Source organism: Cetorhinus maximus, chromosome 13 (genome assembly GCF_964194155.1).
Source record: "Cetorhinus maximus chromosome 13, sCetMax3.hap1.1, whole genome shotgun sequence".
NCBI classification, from domain to species: domain Eukaryota; kingdom Metazoa; phylum Chordata; class Chondrichthyes; order Lamniformes; family Cetorhinidae; genus Cetorhinus; species Cetorhinus maximus.
This window is the reverse complement of record NC_135891.1, coordinates 53,870,991-53,893,942: the sequence shown is the minus strand read 5'-3', so window position 1 is coordinate 53,893,942 and position 22,952 is coordinate 53,870,991. Positions and strand designations below refer to the sequence as shown.

At 44.3% G+C, this 22,952-nt stretch overlaps 1 protein-coding gene across 1 annotated transcript in view; it reads left to right on the top strand.

Annotated features, from left to right (window-relative positions):
* The first annotated feature begins 16,873 nt into the window (after positions 1-16,873).
* Positions 16,874-22,952, top strand: part of ctnnbl1 (catenin, beta like 1) — a 197,079-nt gene continuing 191,000 nt past the window's right edge. Inside the window, exon 1 of the mRNA XM_078555389.1 lies at positions 16,874-17,016. Within this exon, the coding sequence (XP_078411515.1) occupies positions 16,987-17,016 (30 nt within the window). The 5' untranslated portion in view covers positions 16,874-16,986. The remainder of the gene's footprint in view (positions 17,017-22,952) is intronic.

Here is a 22,952-nt window from a genome sequence, read left to right as displayed (position 1 = left end):
GCCGTTCTTGCTCTAAATCTGCTTTCTGCAGCTTTTGTCTCTTTAAATCTGAAGCTTGGGGCCTTGCTCTCTGCTCCTCACTCTTAACTTCACTTAACAGGACCTTTTCCAGGTACCTGTCCTTCCCTTTGACTAGAAGGTCTGCTTGGGACTTTCCCCTGTTTCTGTCTCACTCCTTTGGCCTTAGGACCTTTTGGTTCTTTTGGGAAATCTGTTCTCACTCTACAGTTCCCTCTCTCAGTGTCCAGTCTCTCTGGAGTCCTGGCTTCGAAGTGAACTCAAAACTGTTGTTTCTTTAGTTTTCTTGTGTGCCTGTGGAAGGGACCTGCACCTCTGGACCCCTGTTGCTAGGCATCAGCCGAGTTCCTCTACTCTTGTTTGTTTACCTTAGCTGTCACAGTGGTAAAGCTCTCATTAGAAATGCAGGCACCTTTTTAAAGTGAAACTAAATTCAATTTGACCTTTTCTTAACATACAGATAAAGAAATACAAATCAACCTTAAACATTAAAGCTAAAACACATTCCTAAAACACAAATACCAATATAACATACTTAAACTATCTCTATTTCCTAACATTAAAAAGATAGATGAACTAGTGACACAAAGAGCGATAAATTAATTTGATCTAATCACAATTACAGAGACATGATTGTAAGGCAACCAAGGTTGTGAAATAAATATCCCAGAGAGCTTAACATTTTGAAAAGACAGACAAAATTGAAAAAGGAGAAGAGCCTTGATAATAAGGAATGGCAAGGGTGGTAGTAAGAAAGGATCTTAATTCAGAGGATCAGGAGGTAGAATTAATGTGGTGGATATTAGGAACAATGAGAGTCAGAAAACGCTGCTGGGAGTAGTTTATACCCCCCTCCCCTCCACCCTGACAACAGTAGATATAAGTTCATCCTTTGTAGCCGAAGATAACTCAATGAATTCTACTGATATCATTGACAAGTTTCAGGTATAATATGTTCAAAGATATCTGAATAGTTCAATTTGAGCACAAGAAGATCTGTTGTATATTGGACATATGTGCATTGTTGGTACAGAGTGATGTTTGAAGCTCTGGACATGCAAAGCTCGTCTTTCCTGGCGACTAGTGCAACTGCTCTGTTCAAAGGAGGTGAAATTTTTGCTGTTGAGACTGCACAATATGGAGTGATCCTGTGCGAGGTTCTCCATGTCTCAGGAGCGATGTTCAAGCTCTTCAATGAGACCTTCAGGGTCTCCTTAATGCTTTTTCTGCCCCCACATGAACATTTTTCTTCAATTAGCTTGTTGTAGAAGAGCTTTTTGGCAAACACACATCAGGCAGTCTGGCAACATGTCCTGCCCATCTTATCCAAGCTATTTTCAGCACAGTGGATGGTACACATGTCAGGCAGGGAAAGAATCTCAGTATTGGGAACCTTGGCTTGCCATCTGATCACTCTCTACAGGAAGGGGCCAAATTTTAGGTGCCCCTGCCAGGCGTGTTTGCTGTGGGGGGTGAGGGCATGTAAAACAGGGCAGGGGCTCACCCTATCACCTTCCTGCCCAAACCCAAGATCATCCCCAAAACATGGTAAGTGAAATCAGCAGCACTCCGACCATATTTAAATAAATAATCAAGGTTCAATTGAGCTTGTTAAAAAGCCAATAGACCCCAATGATATGCTGCCCATGGCATAATGCAATTGGCGTGGGCAGTTGGGTGGGAGTGGGAAGGCCATTTTTAAAAAAGTTTTTTAAAAGTGTCAGGAGGAAGTGGGGGTGGTATCTTCGGGGGGTTGCCCTTTGCACATCAGGGGGAAGTCCTCCTCTGATAGTACCCTCCCCCTTTCTTCCTACTCACCTACTCTCTAAAACCAACCAAACCCATCCCTCTGCCCCGGCTTTTCAAGCTGCACAAACCCTCCCCGCCCAATACCCCGATCTTTCCTGGCTCTGGGATCCATTGGGCCTTCTTCTTGGAATTGGTTGCTGTCCCGGCAGTGCCCACTAATGCGCTCTTGCCACAACCAGGACTGTTGGCCACTCAGAGTGGCTGGCAGCTCTCAAGGGTGGGACTTCCTCCCCAGTGAGGGGCGGAAGTCCCACTGGCAGGCTATTTAACCCGCCTGCAGTGCATTATGGCTGTGGGGTGGGTGGCGTGGAATGAGTTGGCTCTGTGTCAATTTTGCTTCTAGCGGGGGTGGAGGAGGAAGTTGGGGGTGGGGTGCGTGGTGGGGGGAAAGGGGCAGGGGGATGGTGCAGTCAGCCCCAGGTCACAAACTCATGTGAAAGTGGTGTAGCTTGTTTGTGTGTCTGGAGTAAACTGTGCACCTCTCCGAAGCATACAAAAGAGTGGGAAGGACAACTGGTCGGTATACCTTCACTTTAGTTGAACTATTAATTCCTCTTTACTCTCAGATAGGTTTTTATATTATGGTTCTGATTTCACATTGCCTGCTCCTTCACTCTGTACCTTTTGCTTAGCTGTCACCAACTCCCAGGCCACCTCTGCTTCCCATTAGAATTTTTCCCAATATATTTTTTGTTCTTTTGTGGGATGTGAGTATTGCTGGAAAGGCCAGCATTTATTGCCCATCACTACTTGCTCTTGAAAAGGTAGTGACGAGCTGTCTTTTTGCAGTTCCTGTGGTGTAGCTACACACTGTGTTAAGAAGGGAGCTCTCGGAAATGACCTAGTGACAGTGAAGAAGCAGTGATCTAATTCCAAGTGAGGATAGTATGTGACGTGTGTTCACAGGATGTCCTCAGTTGCCATATTTCTTCTACCCTGTGTTGTTTATAAAGCCATTTATTTGAGTTAAATCCATCCCCTTACTAATTACTCCTTCACTCTCTCAATCTTTCTGTCTGTGCCCCCATCTTTTGCTGTCCTTTGAAGATACTTTTTTAAGCCTTGTGTTCTAACTTGATGTTTGTAACTGTGTGTGATCCATAACATCAGTCCCTATTTGTTACTTTTTAGTTCCAGGTTTTCAATCCCGCTATATATTGAAATACTATGGGTTTTTGCTTATAAACAAGTCCAGCTCGATGGAATACAGCTTAGGCTTACTTACTTAACAACGTGAATTTGGTGAGCGAGGGCATTGTAAAGGTTGATCTCTTTCTAAAATCTAGTCATGCTTTGCATTCAGCATTTAACTTACCTTTAACCCTAACTTGTAGGGTTTCTTCAATCTTAGTCCTTAACTGTGCAGCTGCCTGTTAGTGGCAGCCACGCAGTTAGTTAATAAGTTGGCTAGTATAAATACAGGGTGCTTTTGCTCACACACAAAGTAAGCAGCACAAAGTTCAGCTTGACAAGAGTACCACTTTGACAGAGTACTTACTTGAATTGGGGAATTTGGTACAGTGAGGGAAGAGGTGCTGTTCTGGCCTTATATGAAAAAAAATAGGTTTGGTCCAAGAGAGGAAGCAGGAAACCCAAGAGCTGAAGTCCTGAGGCATTAATTAGATAAGCAGGTAGGTGATTTGTTGGTGAGTTTTATTGTTTTTTTTCTCTAGTTGGGGCAGTAGTTTAAACCAGGACTGGAAAAGTGTAAGTACTGTATTAAATGTATAGCTTAGCTAACTACACTAGTTGATAGAACAACAGATAATCATTGAATAAAGATTGTTATAAATTAACTAAATAAGGCCAGTCTAAATTATGGCAGAGCAGAATTGAGGAATGTGGGAGTTTATGGATGCCAAAACTGTCCCAGACAAACATGTTTACATGAGGTATATCCACCTCAAATTTCTCCAGCTCACAGTCATTGAGCTTGAGTTGGAGAAACTCCGACATATATGGGAGAGGGAGGAATTTCTGGACAGTTTTATCCAGCACATAGTCACATCCCAGAGGAAAACACAGGTTCACAAAAGGAAGGGTGTGACTGATAGGGAGCCAGGTAGTGGGGATTTAGGAGAGGTTGAAATGGAGATCCCACAGACAGGTCCTATCCAACAGGTATGCAGTACTTGCCACCTGTGAGAACAAGGAGAAAGGCTGCATGGAGAATAGCCACAATGCAGACCAAGGCACTATGGCTATCTGGAGGTGGAGAAATGGCAGAATAGAAATGTGGTAGTAATAGGGGACATTATAATTAGGGAATAGATAGTATCCTCTGCAGACAAGAATGAGAATACTGAAGGATGTGTTGCCTATCTAGTTTCAGAGTAAAGGATATCGCATGGTGGCTGTAGGGGAATTTGGAAAGGGGGGGGGGGATAAATCCGGTTGTCGTGGTCCATGTTGGAACAAATGACATAGGTTGGAACAGAGAGGAGGTGTGATGAAAGAGTATCAAGAGTTAGGGTATAATTTTATGGCCCCTCCCACTGGCAGGATTTTCTGGTCCTGCCAAAGTCAATGGACTTTTGAATGGTTTGCCGCATTTTACAACCCAGCCCTGCCACGCCGGGGCCATAAAATTCTGCCCTTGAGGTCTAAATTTAAAAGTAGGACCTCAAAGGTAATAGTTTCCATATTATTGCCTGAGTCACATGCACATTGGGATAGGAGTAAACACATCAGGAGAAATAACATGTGGCTAAAGGGCTGGTGTGCAAAAGAGGGATTCCTTTTCATGGGGCACTGGCACCAGTTCTGGGACTAGAAGGAGCTGTACCAATGGGATGAGTTCCAAGGATAAAGAGTGGGTTGGCAATAGATTTAAACTAGAAGTGGGGGGAGAGATCTACAAAAAACATAGGTAGCCTAACTGTAAGCAAATAAGGCAGAAGAGCAAAAATTAAAGGTAATGGAGGACATTGATGGCAGGGGAATAATAATGGTTCCAGAATAGGAGTCTAGAATAGGTTCAACATAAAGTGAGAGGAAGTCCTAGAGAAATGAATTAATGGGCAGAATTTTACTGTTGGCGAGCGGGGGGCGGGGCCCGCTCGCCGACGTGTAAAATGACGCGGGATGACATCAGGTGGAACCCCCGACGTCACCCAGCCCCATTTAAATTTTCAGGAAGGCGGGGGCGCAGCAGAATCAGCTGCGGGCCCACCGACCTGTCAATGGCCACTTGAGGCCATTGACAGGATCAATTAAACAATTAAAGGACCTGCTCATCCAACCTTAAGGTTGGCAGATCGGCCAGGAACCCCGGCGGCAACTAGAAAAAACATGAAACCTCATCCAGCGATGGGATGAGGTTTCATGTAGGGTTTTTAAAATTGTAATAAAGTTGTTATGTAAATTATGAACATGTCCCAACTCATGTGACATTGCCACATGAGGGGACATGTAAGGGATTTTTCTTTTCTCTATTTTTAATATTTTTAAACGTCCAGGCGATCTCCCTGAGGCTGCACTCAGGGAGACGTGTGCTCTTTTGTGCCTTAATTGACCCGCCCACATAAAATGGCGGTGTAGCCCCGATCGCTGGCGGCGATCGGCTCCGCGCCCGCCCGTGATTGGGTCAGGCCCGCCCGCCCGACGAACGGAAAATTCAGCCCAACATGTCTGCACAGCAATAGACACATTGTACACATAAAATTGAAGGGCCAATCATGTGTCAGGGAGGAACCAGACATAACAGGAATAACTTAGACATGGCTACAGAAAATCAAGACTGAGAATTAAACATATGCAGGGTATAACATATTTAGAGAAGATAGAGAGTGAAAAGGGGGAGGTGGAGTAGCTGTACTTATTTGGGATAATATATTGGCAGTAGAAAAAAGGGATACAGCTATCAGCAAGACAGAAGTACAATCCATATAGATAGAGATTAAAGATAATGAAGTATCAATCTCACTAATAGGTAGTGTCTACAGATCAGGAAGGGAGGTGGAGGAAGAAATATGCAGACAAATTGGCAAATTGAGTAAAATGAAACACAAGAATAATAATCTTGGGGGATTTCAACTACCCTGATATTAATTTTGCAGATGAGATAGATAAAGGGGATAAGATAATGGACTTCTGACAATATGTACAGGACTCCTTTCTAACTCAATATGTAAAACGCCCAACAAAGAAAGATTTGCATCTCGAACCACAGCAGATAACAGAAATAAAAGTAATTGAACATCCAGGTATATCTACACTTTAGGATGATAGAGGGCACATGTATTATGAAAATCAGGTTAATAGATTGGAAAACAGCTGGTTTTGAGGCTGAGAATAGAAAATTACTTAGGAAACTTAAATGGGGAACTATGTTGGCAAACAACCCTGTAAAACAACAATAGGTAACATTTAAAATGGTGTTCAACAGGGTGCAGCAAAAATACAACCCACTAAAAGGAAAGAACAAACTAAAATTAATGGGACTCTGGATGAATAAAGACATAAGGGAACAATTGAAGGTTAGGAAGAGGCATACATAAAGTAGATGGACAGTAGGGGAGTGTGTGATAAAATAAAATACAAAGTGATTAGGAGGGAAGTCAAAAAAACAATTAGGAAGGCAAAGAGAAAGTATGAAATTAAATTGTCAAGCAGCATAAAATAAAACAGTAAAATATTTTACAGGGAGATCAATAAAAATGGAAGGCTATGATGGGAATAGGACCATTAAGGGATAGACTGGAAAATATCACAGGTAATGATAGAGAGATGGCAGAAATATTAAATAATTATTTTGCTTGGATATTTGCCAGGGATTGTAAGGATAAGCCCAGCAATTACAGACCAGTCAGATTAACCTGATTGGTGGGGAAGCTTCTAGAAACAATTATTTGGGAGAGAATTAGTAGTCACATGGAAAAATGTGGGTTGATTAGGATGAGCCAGCATAGATTTCTAAAGGGGAAATTGTGTTTAACTAACTTGCTGGAGTTTGTTGAAGAGGTAAGAGGGTAGATGACAGTAATGCTGTTGATGTGGTGTGCATGGACTTTCAAAAGGCATTCGATACAGTGCTACATAACAGACTTGTGAGAAAAGTTATAGCTCATGGAACAAAAGGGGCAGTAGCAACATGGGTACAAAATTGGCTGAGTAATAGAAAACAGAGGATAATGGCCAATGAATAATTTTCGGGCTACAGGAAGGCTTGTAGTCTAGTTCCCCAGGGGTTGGTATTGGAACCCTTGCTTTTCCTGGTATATATTAATGATCTAGATCTTGATGTGCAAGGGATAATTTAAAAGTTTGCAGATGATACAAATCTTGGAGGCAGTAAACTGTGAGGACAGTGTAGAACTTCAAAAGGACATAGACAGGTTGGTGGAGTCGACAGATAGGTGGCAGATGAATTTCAATGCAGAGAAGTGTGAGGTGATGCATTTTGGTAGGAAGAACATGGAGAGACAATATAAAATAAAGGGTACAATTCTTAAGAGGCTGCAGGAGCAGAGGGACCTGGGTGTATATGTCCATAGATCATTGAAGGTGGCAGGACAGGTGGAGAGAGCAGTTAATAAAGCATACAGTATCCTAGGCTTTATTAATAGGGACATAGAGTACAAGAGCTTGTATAAGACACTCATCTGTTAGACGTCATCTGGAGTATTGTGTACAGTTCTGGGTGTCGTACTTTAGGAAGGATGTGAACGCATTGGAGAAAGTGCAGAAGAGATTTACAAGAATGGTTCCAGGGATGAGAAACTTCAGTTATGAAGATAGATTGGAGAGGAGAAGGCTAAGAGGAGATTTGATAGAGGCTTTCAAAATTATGAGGGTCTGGGCAGAGTAGATAGCGAGAAACTGTTCCTGTTTGTAAAAGGATTGAGAACAAGAGTGCACGAGAGTAAATGAGAGATTTATAGTGATTTGCAAAAGAAGCAACTTTTTCACTCTGTGGTTCGAGTCTGGAATGCACTGCTTGGAAGTGTGGTGGAGGCAGGTTCAATCAAGGCATTCAAGAGGGCATTAGATGATTGTTTCTATTCAAATAATGTGCAAGGGTAAGGGGAAAGGCAGGAGAATGGCACTAAGTCATAATGCTCAGTTGGAGAGCTGGTGCAGACATGATGGGCCAAATGGTCTCCTTCTGCACTGCAACAATTCTGTGATTCTGTAATTTTATGTGCATTTACAAAAAAAACAGGGGATGTATTGAATAAAGTAATAAAACTCAAAGGATAAAGCACCTGGTCTGGTTGCATCCAAGCATTTTAAAAGAATCTAGGGAAAAGTTAGCCGAGGCATTACTACATACATTTAATAATTTGTTGGGAAAGGTGTAGTACCAGAGGACTGATGGATAGCTCATGTAATTCCTGGATTTTAAAAGGGGGGCAGAGCGTGTCCAGGGAATTATAGACCAGTCAGCTTAGCAACAGTTGTAGGAAAAATAATGGAATCCCTACCAAAGGAGAAAATGGAGGAACATTGAGTGATGAGAAATATATTATTATATAGTCAGTATAGATTTCAAAGGGAACATCTTGTTTGACCAGCTTAATTGATTTCTTTTGGGGAGATAACAGGGTAGACAACGATAATGCCCCATAATAAAATGTGGAGTCAGGGGACAAGTGACAGAATGGATTGCTAGCTGGCTTCAAAACAAAAAGGAGAGTGTGGGAGTAAAGCATAGCTATTTAGAGTGGCAGGAGGTGGGAAGTGTTGTTCAACAAGGATCAGTGCTTGAACCACTGCTATTCACAATTTAAATTAATGATTTGGACTTTGGAGTCAAGAACACAATTTCTAATTTTGCAGATGACACCAAATTGGAGAGGGCAGTTAATACTGAGGAATCTGCCACCAATCACGGGAGGACATGAGTAAACTTGCAGAATGGACAAATAATTGGTAAAATTAAGTTCAACAGAGATATGTGAGGAGTACATTTTGGTAGAAAGATTAGGGAGGTCATTTATTATTTGGAAGGTGCAAGTTTAGGTGGGTTAGAAGAACAAGTATCTGAGTACAAATGGGGGAGGTGATGTGGTATTGTCGCTGGACTAGTAACCCAGAGACCCAGGGTGATGCTCTGGGGACCCGGGTTTGAATCCCACCATGGCAGGTGGTGGAACTTGAATTCAATTATAAGTCTAATGATGACCATGGAACCAGATTATTGTAAAAAAAACCTATCTGGTTCACTAATGCCCTTTAGGGAAGGAAATCTGTCATCCTTACCTGGTCTGGCCTACACGTGACTCCTGTGGTTGACTCTTAAATGCCACTCAGTTATAACAAATCATCACAAAAAAGGAATGAAACCGGACGGATCACCCAGCATCGATCTAGGCACTGGAAACTACAACGGCAATCTCAGCCCTGTCGACCCTGCAAAGTCTTCCATACTAACATCTGGGGGCTAGTACCAAAATTGGGAGAGCTGTCTCACAGGCTAGTCAAGCAACAGCCTGACACAGTCATCCTCATGGAATCACCATCCTTGGGTATGTCCTGTCCCACCGGCAGGACAGGCCCAGCAGAGGTGGCGGCACAGTGGGATACAGTCGGGAGGGAGTTACCCTGGGAGTCCTCAACATCGGCTCCAGACCCCATGAAGTCTCATGGCATCAGATCAAACATGAGCAAGAAGTCCTCCCTGAGCTGATGAATCAATACTCCTCCATGCTGAACAGCACTTGGAGGAAGCACTGAGAGTGACAAGGGTGCAGAATGTACTCTAGGTGGGGGACTTCAATGTACATCATCAAGAGTGGCTCGGTAGCACCACTACTAATTGAGCTGGCCGAATCGTAAAGGACATAGCTGCTAGACTGGGTCTGCAGCAGGTGGTGAAGGAACCAACAAGAGGGAAAAACATACATGGCCTCATCCTCACAACCTGCCTGCCACAGGCGCATCTGTCCATGACAGTAATGGTAGGAGTGACCACCGCACTGTGTGCCATCAGCAGCAGCAGAATTGCATTCGAACACAATCTGTAACCTCATGGCCCGGCATATCCCCCACTCTACCATTCCCATCAAGCCAGGGGATCAACCCTGGTTCAATGACGAGTGCAGGAGGGCATGCCAGGAGCAATGCCAGGCACATGTAAAAATGAGGTGTCAACCTGGTGAAGCTATAAGACAGGACTACTTGCATGCCAAACAGCATAAGCAGCAAGTAATAGATAGGGCTAAGTGATCCCACAACCAACGGATCAGATCTAAGCTCTGCAGTTCTGCCATATCCAGTTGTGAATGGTGGTGGACAATGAAACAACTCACTGGAGGAGGAGGCTCCACAAATATCCCCATCCTCAATGATGGAGGAGCCCAGCACATCAGTGCAAAAGATAAGGCTGAAGCATTTGTTACAATTTTCAGCCAGAAGTGCCAAGTGGATGATTCATCTCAGCCTCCTCCGGAGATCCCCAGCATCACAGATGCCAGTCTTCAGCCAATTCGATTCACTCCATGTGATATCAAGAAACGGCTGTAGGCACTGGTTACTGCAAAGGCTAGGGGCCCTGACAATATTCCAGCAATAGTACTGAAGACATGTGCTCCAGAACTTGCCGTGCCCCTAGTCAAGCTGTTCCAGTATAGTTACAACACTGTCAACTACCCAACATTGTGGAAAATTGCCCAGGTATGTCCTGCACACACAAAGCAGAACAAATCCAACCCAGCCAATTACAGCCCCATCAGTCTACTCTCCATCAGTAAAATAATGGAAGGGGTCATCAACTGTGCTATCAAGCGGCACTTGCTTAGCAATAACCTGCTCACTGACACCCAGTTTGGGTTCCGCCAGGGCCACTCAGCTCCTGACCTCATTACAGCCTTGGTTCAAACATGGACCAAAGAGCTGAACTCCTGAGATGAGGTGAGAATGACTGCCCTTGAAGTCCATGCAGCATTTGACTGAGTGTGGCATCAAGGAGCCCTAGCAAAACTGGAGACAATGGGAATTGGGGGTGGGGGGGAACTCTCTGCTGGTTGGATTCATACCTATCACAAACGAAAATGGTTGTGGTTGTTGGAGGTCAGTCATCTCAGTTCCAGGACATCACTGCAGGAGTTCCTCAGGGTAGTATCCTTGGCCCAACCATCTTCAACTGCTTCATCGATGACCTTCCTTCCATCATAAGGTCAGAAGTGGGGATGTTCGCTGATGATGGCACAATACTCAGCACCATTCGCGACGACTCAAATACTGAAGCAGTCCATGTCCGAATGCAGCAAGACCTGGACAATATCCAGGTTTGGGCTGACAATTGGGAAATAACATTCGCACCACACAAGTGCCAGGCAATGACCATCTCCAACAAGAGAGAATCCGACCATCGCCCCTTGATGTTCAATAGCATTACCATCACTGAATTCCCCCAACTATCAACATCCTGGGGGTTACCATTGACCAGAAACTGAACTGGACTAGCCATATAAATACTGTGACTACAAGAGCAGGTTACAGGCTAGGAATCGTGTGACGAATAACTCACCTCCTGACTCCCCAAAGCCTGTCCACCATCTACAAGGCACAAGTCAGGAGCGTGATGGAGTACTACCCACTTACCTGGATGAGTGCAGCTCCCACAACGCTCAACAAGCTTGACATCCAGGACAAAGCAACCCGCTTGATTGGCACCACATCCACAGACATTCACTCCCTCTACCACTGACACACAGTAGCAACAGTGTGTACCATCTAAAAGACGCACTGCAATAACTCACCAAGGTTCCTTCGACTGCGCTTTCCAAACCCACGACCACTAACATCTAGAAGGAAAAGGCCAGCAGATAGATGGGAACACCACCACCTAGAAGTTCCCCTCCAAGTCACTCACCATCCTGAATTGAAAATATATCACCGTTCCTTCACTGTCACTGGGTCAAAATCCCGGAACTCCCTTCCTAACAGCACTGTGGGTGTACCTACACCACATGGACTGTCGCGGTTTAAGAAGGCAGCTCACCACCACCTTCTCAAGGGCAGCTAGGGATGGGCAATAAATGCTGGCCAAGCCAGCACAGCCCACATTCCATGAATGAACATAAAAAACAATACACCAATCATTAAAAATTGTGCCACAGGTTGGCAAAACCATAAAAAAAACCAAGCACCAGGCTTCATTTCTAGAGGATTAGAATTGAACAATAACGAAGTTATGCTAAACCTGTATCAAACCTTGGTCAGACCACACTTAGTGCACTTAGTGTGCAATTCTGTTTGCCATATTATAAAAAGGACATGGAGATACTGGAGAAGTTTCAGAGAAGATTTATAAGAATAATATCAGGAATGCATGGGTATACATATCGAGAATGAATGAATGAAGGCTAGATCTCTTCTCTCTTGAAAAAGAAAGGCTGAGAGGTGAATTAATAGAGTTATATAAAATTATGAAAGGTTTTAATTGAGTGGATACAGAGAGAATGTTTCGTCTTGTGGGGAAGAGCATAACGAGAGGCCATCAATATAAGATAGTCACCAATAAATCCAATAGGGAATTCAGAGGAAACTTCTGTATTCAGAGTGGTGAGAATGTGGAACTCACAATCTCAGTTTGAAGAGAATAGTATAAATGCATTTAAAGGGAAGCTAGACACACAGGCGGGAGAATGGAATAGAGAGTTATAATGAAAGATTTAGATGAGGAAGGATGTGAAGCAGCTCAAGTGGAGCATAAATACAGGCACAGACTGGTTGGGCTGAATGGCCTTTTTTGCCGTAAATTCTATGTAAATGCCTTCCATTTCCTTCATGCTTATCTGTTTATGCCTCACTGTCATCCTTTCCCCCACTGTTTCCTGTTGCTTCCCTGCCTCAGAACCAGAGCTGTAAAGTATTTTGGAAGGGAGCCAAAACTTGGTTCAGCAGCAGGTTATACAACTGACTACTGCTTAAAGGGCAATAACAGAACTGGAGGAAGCAGGCAACCTAGGAATGAGGATAGCTGCCAGTTGATAGATATGAGCAGCACACCATGGAGCATGTTGTAATGGATTCACAGGAGGACAATTCAAAATCAGGTGATCTGACAAGAATATGGTGCGCACTTTGTAGAAGGTGGTAGCTGTTGAACCCTGGAACTCCTCTGTACAGGAGGAAACAGTTTCACAACCTCAATACAATTGCCAAGGTAAGTCCCCTCATCTCCCTTAATCTTCCTTGTAGCCTCTTTGTATGAAAGCAGTCCTTCATCAGAATGCCAGAGGAGTCAAAAGTAAAAGTGTAATCATGGGATCAGAAGCTCTGTTGAAGTCAAGTCTCTGGCTCCCAAATCTGTGCGGTCAGATCTCTGGGGCCCTGCTCTAAAAAATGTTGCATGAATATTGCACTGAGGATCATCTCAGAGAACCCAAGACAGATGACAGAGGTCGTAATGGAGTCCTATGGTATCGACAACGCCAGTATCAGGGAAGGATTTGTCATAATGCAGTACTATGTAGAGCGAATAGTAGCAAGAGAAATTTCTGTATCTATCCCCCTAACAGAAGGGCCCTCAGATTACTCAATGTGTTGAACAACGATGTATTGACGACTGGTTATCGGGTGTTAAGGGACCGTTTGGAGAGGGCATAGGAACATAGGATCAGAAGTATGTCATTCGGCCCTTTGAGCCTGCTCCGCCATTTGATAAGATCATGGCTGATCTGATTGTGGTCTCACTGCCACTTTCCTGTCTGCCCCCCAATAACCTTTGACTCCTTGTCTATCAAAAATCTATGTAACTCAGCCTTGAATAAATTCAATGATCCAGCCCCTACAACTTTCTAGAGAAGAGAATTCCAAAAACTATTGGCCTTCAGAGAAAAAAAAAATTCCTCATCTCCATCCTTAAAGAGAAACCTCTTGTTGTTAAACTGTATCCCCTAGTTCTAGTCATCCTGACACCAGGAATCATCTTCCTGGTATCCACTCTATCAAGTCCACTCACGGTCTTATATAATTCAATAAGATCACCTCTCATTCTTCTAAACTCCAATGTGTAAAAGGCCCAAACTGTTCAACCTTTTTTCATAACATAAACCCTTCATCCCAGGAATGAATCCAATGAACATTCTCTCAACTGCTTTGAATGCAATTATATCCTTTTTCAAATAAGGAGACCAAAACTTTATACAGCACTCCTGGGGTGGTCTCACCAAGGTCCTGTACAGCTGCGGTGAAAGTTCCTTGTTTTTATATTCCATTCCCCTTGCAATAAACTGCAACATTCCACTTGCCTTACTAGTCACTTGCTGGACCAGCAAACTGATTTTTTGTGATATATGTACCAGGACACACTCTGTACCACTGAGTTCTGCAATCCTTCTCCATTTAAATAGTATACTGCTTTTCTATTCATCCTGCCTAAGTGCACAAGTTCACATTTTCCCACATTATACACCATCTGCCACTCTCTTACCCTATCTATAATCCCTTTTTAGACTCTTTTACCTCTTCTTGACAACTTTCCTTTCCTATCTATCTTGGTTTCATTGGCAAATTTAGTTAGAAAACATTTGGTCCTGTCATCCAAGTCATTGCAGATGCTGGAAAGCTAAAATGCTGAGGAGGTTAGGCAGCATCTGTGGAAAGCAAAGCAAAGTTAACATTTCAGGTCAATGACTTTTCACCAGAACTGGGGCCACATGTGGCTGGAGTCACATGTAGGCCAGATCAAGTAAAGACAGCAGATTTCCTTCCCTAAAGGACATTAGTGAACCAGATAGGTTTATACGACAATCGGCAATGGTTTCGTGATCATTATTCAAACCTGGGTCCCCAGAGCATTACCCTGGGTCTCTGGATTAGTAGTCCAGTGACAATAAACAGCCCAGGCAGATAAAAAGTGTATTGTTACAGATTCTAACATTGGTAGGGGAAAAGGGAGTGATGATGAACCACTCTAGCTTTGTCTTCACCTCCAATCCACCAGCCTCAATTTAATGAGCATCCTCTGCCATTTCTGCTACCTCCAATGTGATGCCATCTACAAACACATCTTCCCCTCATCTCCCCTTTGTGTTCTGAAAGGATTGTTCCCTTGTTTTGGTCCACTCTTGCATCAGTCCAAACAGCACTTTACCACACAAGAGTAGGAGATGCAACACCAGCCCTTTTATTTCTTTCTTTCTCTTGATCAAGGCCCAAAACACTTCTTCCAGCTGAAACAGTACTTGTACTTCTTTCAATTTTGTATGCTGTGTTCACTGTCCATGATATGGTTTCCTCTACTTTGGGAAAACCAAATGCAGATTGGGTGATCACTTTGCTGAACACTTCCATTTCCACACCAATTCTGACTCCACTGCTGTTGGCCTGCTGCACTGTTCCAATGTAGCTCGAGAAACAGCCATCTTTCCATTAGTCACTTTACATCCTTTCAAACTCAACATGGGCTTCTCATAACTAAGCTGTCGGCAATACTTCTGCTATTTCTATTTATGTCGCCTCTAGACTGTTTTGTTTCTTGTCCTACTACCATCTCCTTTTGCCTTCTACCATCATCCCTTTTGCCATTAAATCTCTCCTGCCTTTCACCCTATCAGAAACCTTCTATTTTTCTTTCCTTCCCTGCCTCTGCAGTTGCTTAAAATCTGTCAAATCTCTAGCTTTTCCAGTATTTTTAAAATTATTTCATGGGATGTGGGTGTCATGGCAAGGCCAGCATTTGTTGTCCATTCCTTATCATCCCAACCCATCCTTGAACTGAGTGGCTTGCTGAGTAATTTCAGACGGCAGTTAAGAATTAACCACATTTCTGTGGGTCTGGCATCACATGTAGGCCAGACCAGGTAAAGATTGCAGATTTCCCTCCCTAAAGGATTTTAGTGACCAAATGAGTTTTTACGACAATCATGATAGTTTCATAGTCACCATATTACTGAGACTAGCTTTATATTCCAAATTTATTAACTGAATTCAAATTCTATTAGCCGTCATAGTGGGATTTGAACCCACATCCCCAGAGCATTAGGCTGGATCACCAGTCCAGCAACATTACCAGTACACCACCATCTCCCCTTAAAATGGTGGTAAAAGATCATCAGCCTGAAATGTTAACTGTTTTTCTCCACAGATGTTGCCTGGACCTAGTCCAACATTTCCTGTTTTATCACAGAATCACACAGTGCAGAAGAGGCCCTTCAGCCCATCGAGTATGCACCGACATGTGAGAAACACCTGAACTACCTACCTAACCCCATTTACCAGTACTTGGCCCATAGCCTAGAATGTTATGACATGCCAAGTGCTTATCCAGGTACTTTTTAAAGGATGTGAGGCAACCTGCCTCCACCACCCTGCCAGGCAGTGCATTCCAGACTGTCACCACCCTCTCGGTGAAAAGGTTTTTCCTCACATCCCCCCACCTTGAACTTATGTCCCCTTGTGACTGACCCTTCAACTCAGGGAAACAGCTGCTCCCTATCCACCCTGTCCATGCCCCTCATAATCTTGTACACTGCGATCAAGTCGCCCCTCAGTCTTCTCTGCTCCAACGAAAACAACCCAAGTCTATCCAACCTCTCTTAATAACTTAAAATGTTTCATCCCAGGCAACATCCTGGTGAATCTCCTCTGCACTCCCTCCAGTGCAATCACATCCTTCCTATAATGTGGCGACCAGAACTGCGCACAGTACTCCAGCTGTGGCCTCACCAAGGTTCTATACAACTCCAAGATCACCTCCCTACTTTTGTAAACTATGCCTCGATTGATAAAGGCAAGCGTCCCATATGCCCTTTTCACCACCCCACTAACATGCCCCTCCGCCTTCAGAGATCTATGGACACACACACCAAGGTCCCTTTGTTCCTCAGAACTTCCTAGTGTCATGCTGTTCATTGAATACTTCCTTGTCAAATTACTCCTTCCAAAGTGTATCACTTCACAATCATGGATTATTATTTGTTTGAGTAAGTCACTGAAATCAATCCTAAAGTTGCCTTTTCAAGGAGACATCAATGAATTTTCTTCAGCAAAGAAGGTACTAGGAAACCATGCCATGATTTCATCCTTTGCCCTTTTCTGGGCGATGAATCCCCAATGCACCTAGGGCCTCTGCGACAGTTGGAGGTTCTTCATTTACGCCAGTTTCACATATACGGCAGTGTGGTCGGTGCTTTCCCTATTTTACGGCAGTGTGGCCAGGGTCCGATCGGCGTGAGAGTTTCTGCTTCTCTTGGTAACGGCGGCGAGATGGACGTGGGGGAGTTACTCAATTACCAGGTGAGGCAGCGGCGGCTCCTCCTCTTCAGTTTCCGTGTCAACCGGTTCGGTTCGGGCCGCCTGGTTCCCCCCAACCCTTGCTCCCTGTGAGTGGGGCAGGCTAGGCCGCAGAGCCTGGGGCTCGAGTGAAGGCTGCAATGCCAGCGGAGGAGGAGGCCCAAACACTCCCTCTCCCGCGCGCTAATTCGGGGTCATACCTGCGGTTTATTCCAGAGATGATCGTTCTGCATAAGCCAGCTCCCACAGCAACAACATTATATCCATCAGTCACAGTTTTAGGACTTTCGCCTTCGAACTGAAGTGCTTTAAGATGACTCTTGCAGAACGTGCTTTTAATCTCATTTGAGAATATGAAGTTTCCTGAAACAACTTGCAATCAGCCATGTGTCAAGGTGCTTTTCACGACTAAACGGGGATTGAAAAGGTTAAGGAAGGTGATGGGAAAGGTCAGAGACCTTTGAAGTTGGGATGAGGTGAGCCAAAGTGGGAGATTAATAAGAGAATTTCGGAAAGCAAGTTGGTAGTAACCAAAAGCTTTGACATTGTTGGTTGAACGCAGGGAGGAGAGAACGCACAGTAACCCTGACATGATGTAGGGTAGAGGAAGATCATGAAGGGATTTGTAAATTGAGGAGTTTGAAGTCATTAGACTTGGGATTGGTGAGGACAGGGGTGATGCGTGAACAAGGCTTAGAATGGGCTGGTGTGTGGGTGAGTTAGTTTTGGGCAAGTTAGTTTTTGTGTAGTATGGAACCCTGTGAGGAGGGTATTTGAGATGTTAAGCGTAGATGGTAAAGGTATGGATGAGGATTTCAAGAAGGATGAGGTAGGAATCTAGGTGGCTGATGGTTTGGATGTAGGAAAAGGTGACCTTGTTAAGCTCTGTATGGGTTTGAAACTCAGTTCAGGGTTGAGGAGGATATTGAATTTGCACACTGTTGGGTTCATCTTATGCAACTTTGAGGCGAGGATGGAATTAAATAGGGTGTGTAGCATCATGCTAAAATTGAATGGGATGGCTTTAAACTTAGTGTTTTGGGTAGTTCTGGCTCAACTGTGACTTGCTGATGGGCAGGCAATAAGACAGCACAGCATTTGTCCAATTCTGGGCACCACACGTCTGGAAGGATGTAAAGGCTTTGGAGAGAGCACGGAAGTGATTCATAACAATGGTTCCAGCGATGAGTGACTACAGTTAGTGGGCAGAGTGGTGAAGCTGGTCATCTTCTCCTTAGAGAAGAGAAGGCTAAGAGAAGATTTGAGGAAGATGTTTGGCAGCATGAAAGGTTTAGAAAAAAATAATTAGAGAATGTCAAAGGATTGCTAACCAGAGGGCACAGATTTAAGGTGGCTTTTTAAAAATCTTTCACAAGATGTATGTTGCTGACCGGGCCAGCATTTGTTGCCCATCCCTAATTGCCCTTGAGAAGGTGGCAAAAGCATCAGAGGTGACATGAGGGGAAGTGGTTTTTCACAATGAGTGGTTAGGATTTAGAGTCTAATAGTTCTCTGTGCTCTGCTGATTCTGGCCTCTTGAGCATGCCCAATTTTGGTTGTTGCCAAATAGGCGACCATATCTTCAGCTTCCTTGTCTCTGGAACTTCCCTAAATCTTTGACTATCTACCCTCTCTTTCCTCCTTTAGGTTGCTCCTTAAAACCTATCTCTGACCAAGTTTTTGGTTTTCTGGCCTAATAGCTCACTATGTGGCTAGATGTCCACTTTTGATCTGTAATAATGTGGTTGACTCTTGAATGCCCTCTGAAATGGCCTAGCGAGCTACTCAGTTGTATCAAACCTCTAGAAAGTCAATAAGGAATGAAACAGGATGGACCACCCGGCACCAACCTAGGCACCAGAAATGACAATTACAAACTCCAGCCTGTCAGTCCTGCAAAGTCCTCCTTACTAACATCAGGGGGCTTGTGCCAAAATTAGAGGAGCTGTCTCAGTCTAGTCAAGCAACAGCCTGACATAGTCATATTCATGGAATCATAGCTTCCAGATAATGTCCCTCACACCTCTCTTGCCATCCTTGGGTATGTCCTGTCCCACTGGCAGGACAGAGCAGAAGAGGTGACGACACAGTGGTATACAGTTGGGACGGAGTTGCCCTAGGAGTCCTCAACATCAACTCCGGAACCCATGAAGTTTATGGCATCTGATAAAACATGGGCAAGAAAACCTGCTGACTACCATGTACTGTCCCCCATCAGCTGTTGAATCAGTACTCCTCCATGTTGAACACCACTTGGAGGAAACACTGAGGGTGGCAAGGGTGCAGACGTAGTCTATGTGGGGGACTTTAATGTCCATCACCAAGAATGGCTCAGTAGCACCACCACTGACCGACGTGGCTGCTAGAGTGGATCTGCGGCAGCTGGTGTGGGCAAAAACATACTTGACCTCATCCTCACCAACATGCCTGCTGCAGATGCATCTGTCCATGACAGTATTGTTAGGAGTGACCACAGCACAGCCCTTGTGGGGATGAAGTCCTGTCTTCACATTGAGGATACCCTCCATCATGTTGTGTGGCACTGCCACTGGGCTAAATGGGATAGACTTTGAACAGATGTAGCAACTCAAGACTGGGGAACCATGAGGCACTGTGGGCCATCAACAGCAGCAGAATTGTACTCGAACACAATCTGTAACCTCAAGGCCTGGCATATCCCCCACTTGACCATTACCACCAAGCCAGGTGTTCAATGAAGAGTGCAGGAGGGCATGCCAGAGGCAGCACCAGACATACCGAAATGGGAATCGGGGAAAACCCTCCACTGGTTGGAGTCATACCTAGCCCAAAGGAACATGGTTGTGGTTGTTGGAGGCCAATCATCTCAGTTCCAGGTCATCACTGCAGGAGTTGCTCAGAGTAGTGTCCTCAGACCTTCCATGCATCATAAGGTCAGTAGTGGTGATGTGCAATCATCAGCGAACAATGTTCAGCACCATTTGTGACTCCTCATACTGAAGCAGTCTGTGCCAATATGCAGCAAGACATGTACAATATTCAGGTTTGAGCTGACAAGTGGCAAGTAACATTCGTGCCAGTCAATCTCCAACAAGAGAATCTAGCCATCACCCCTTGACATTCAATGGCATTAACATTGCTGAAGCCCCCACTATCAACATCCTGGGGGTTACCATTGACCAGAAACTGAACTGGAATAGCCATGTAAATACTGTGTCTACAACAGCAGGTCAGAGGCTAGGAATCCTGTGGCAAGTAACACAATTCCTGATTCCCCAAAGCCTGTCCATCATCTACAAGGCACAAGTCAGGAGTGCGATGGAATATTCTCCACTTGTCTGGATGAGTGCAGCTCCAACAACACAAGAAGCTTGACACCATCCAGGATAAAGCAGCCCACTTGATTGGCATACCATCCACAAACATTCACCCCCTCCACCAGCAACTTACGGTGGCAGTAGTGTGTACTATGAACAAAATGCACTACAGGAACTCACCGAGGCTCCTTAGTGCCTTCTAAACCCACGACTACTACTATCTAGAAGGACAAGGGCAGCAGGCACATTGGAACACCACCACCTGGAAGTTCCCCTCTAAGCCACTGTCTTTTGGAAATATATCGCCGTTCCTTCACTGTCGCTGTGTCAAAACCCTGGAACTCCCTTCATAATAGCATTTTGGGTGTACCTATACCACATGGACTGCAGCAGTTCAAGGAGGCAGCTCACCACCATCTTCTCAAGGGCAATTAGGGATGGGCATTAAATGCTGGCCTTTCCAGTGAAGCCCACCTCCCATAAATGCTTAATTTTTTTTTGATGTTATTTTAAGTGACTGCACTTTTGACACAAAGAACAATGGATGTGGAAAGTTTTGAATGTCTGTCTGTCTAGGCATTTAAGCAGATGAATGGGAAGGTTTACATTGAAACCTCAGTTAATTAAATCCAAGTAACCTTGGGGGTCAGTGGCAGGGGTATTTTCAGTGCTTGAATTAGTCCGGAAAATTAGTTTGCAATCTTCGAGTTAAATTGGGCCAACTACACTGGCCTGATTTATGATGAGAAAAATAAGAAATAATATTTTGTAAAGTTAACTTTCATAGGTATTGTAATAGAGATTCATGGCATTTGTTTTTCCTTTGAAAGTTTAGATATAATTACAGTAAATAACTAGACAATAGAGTAGTGCAGCACAGAAGGCCATAAAGCCCAGTGGGTCTGCACTGGCTCTTCAAAAGAGCATTCCAGTTAGTCCTACTCCTTGGCCCCTTCCCTATATCTGTAAAATATTTCCTGCTTCAAAAATTTATCCAGCTTCCATTTGAAAGTTACTATTGAATCTATAACCATCATCGTATTCCAGTCCTCTGAGACCAGTGTCCTGGCGAATTATATAACTCGGGCTGTAGTGAGGGCATAACCTACATTGGGAGGAGGGGGAACAAGGTGGCTCTTGTGAGGGGGGATTTGGAAAGTTGAAGAGAAAGGATGAGACAATAGTGCAGGGTATCGATATGGGTAATGAGAACTGGCGGAACAGAGCATACAAACATAAGAGTGCATCAGCAATTAAGGTCAGAGCAGGGGAAAATGGTAAAAAGACGGAATTAAAGGCTCTTTTTCTGAATGCATGTAGCCTTTGTCACAAGACAGATGAATTGCATACCAGCGAACTAAATGATCCAATAACCTATGGATCAGATCAAAACTCTGCAGTCCTGCCACATGAACGGTGGTGGAGAATAAAACAACTAACTGGAGGATGAGAAGGCTCCACATATATCCCCTCCTCAATGATGGGGGAGCCCAGCATATCAGTGCAAAAGAAAAGGCTGAAACAATTGCAATTATCTTCAGCCAGAAGTATCAATTGTATGATCCATTTTGGCTTCCATGAGGTTCCCAGTATCACAGAGGCCAGTCTTCAACCAAATAGATTCACTTCATGTGTTATCAAGAGAAGGCTGAAGCCACTGAATGCTGCAAAAACTATGGGTCCTGACAATATGCCAGCTGTAGTGCTGACGATTTGTGCTCCAGAACCTGTTGCGCCCCTAGCCAAGCTGTTACAGTACAGCTACAACACTGGCATCTACCTATCAATGTGGAAAATTGCCCAAGTATGTATTGCCCATAAAAAGGACCCATTTCAACCCAGCCAATTAGCGCCACATCAGTCTCGATCATCAGCAAAGTAATGTAAAGTGTAATTGACAGTATGATCAAGCGGCACTTGCCTGTCAAGAACCTGCTCACTGCTCAGTTTGGGTTCTGCCAAGGCTACTCAGCTCCTGACCTCATTACAGCCTTGGTTCAAATATGGACAAAAGAGCTGAGCTCCAGAAATGAGGTGAGAGTAACTGCCCTTGACATCAAGGCAGTATTTGACTGAATGTGGCATCGAGAAGCCCCAGCAAAACTGCAGTTAATGGGAATCGGGGGAGGGGTGGGGGAGGAGAAACTCTCCACCAGTTAATCATAGCACAAAAAAGATGGTTGGAGGTCAATCATCTCAGTCTCAGGACATCATTGCAAGAGTTCCTCAGGGCAGTGTCCAAGGCCCAACAATCTTCAGCTGCCTTATCAATGACCTTCCCTCCATCATGAGGTCGGAAGTGGGGATGTCCGCTAATGATTGCACAATGTTCAGCACCATTCGTGACGACTCAGATACCAAAGCAGTCCATATCCAAATGCAGCAAGACCTGGATAATATTCAGGCTTGGGCTGATAAGTGGCAAGTACCATTTGTGCCACACAAATGCTAGACAATGACCATCTCCAATAAGAGAAAATCTACCCATCTCTTGACATTCAATGGCGTTACATTGTTGAATCCCCCATTATCAGCATCCTGTAGACTAGCATTGACCAGGACCAGCCATATAAATACTGTGGCTACAAGAGCAAGTTAGAGGCTGGGTATTCTGTGGTGAGTAGCTCAGCTCCTGACTCCCCA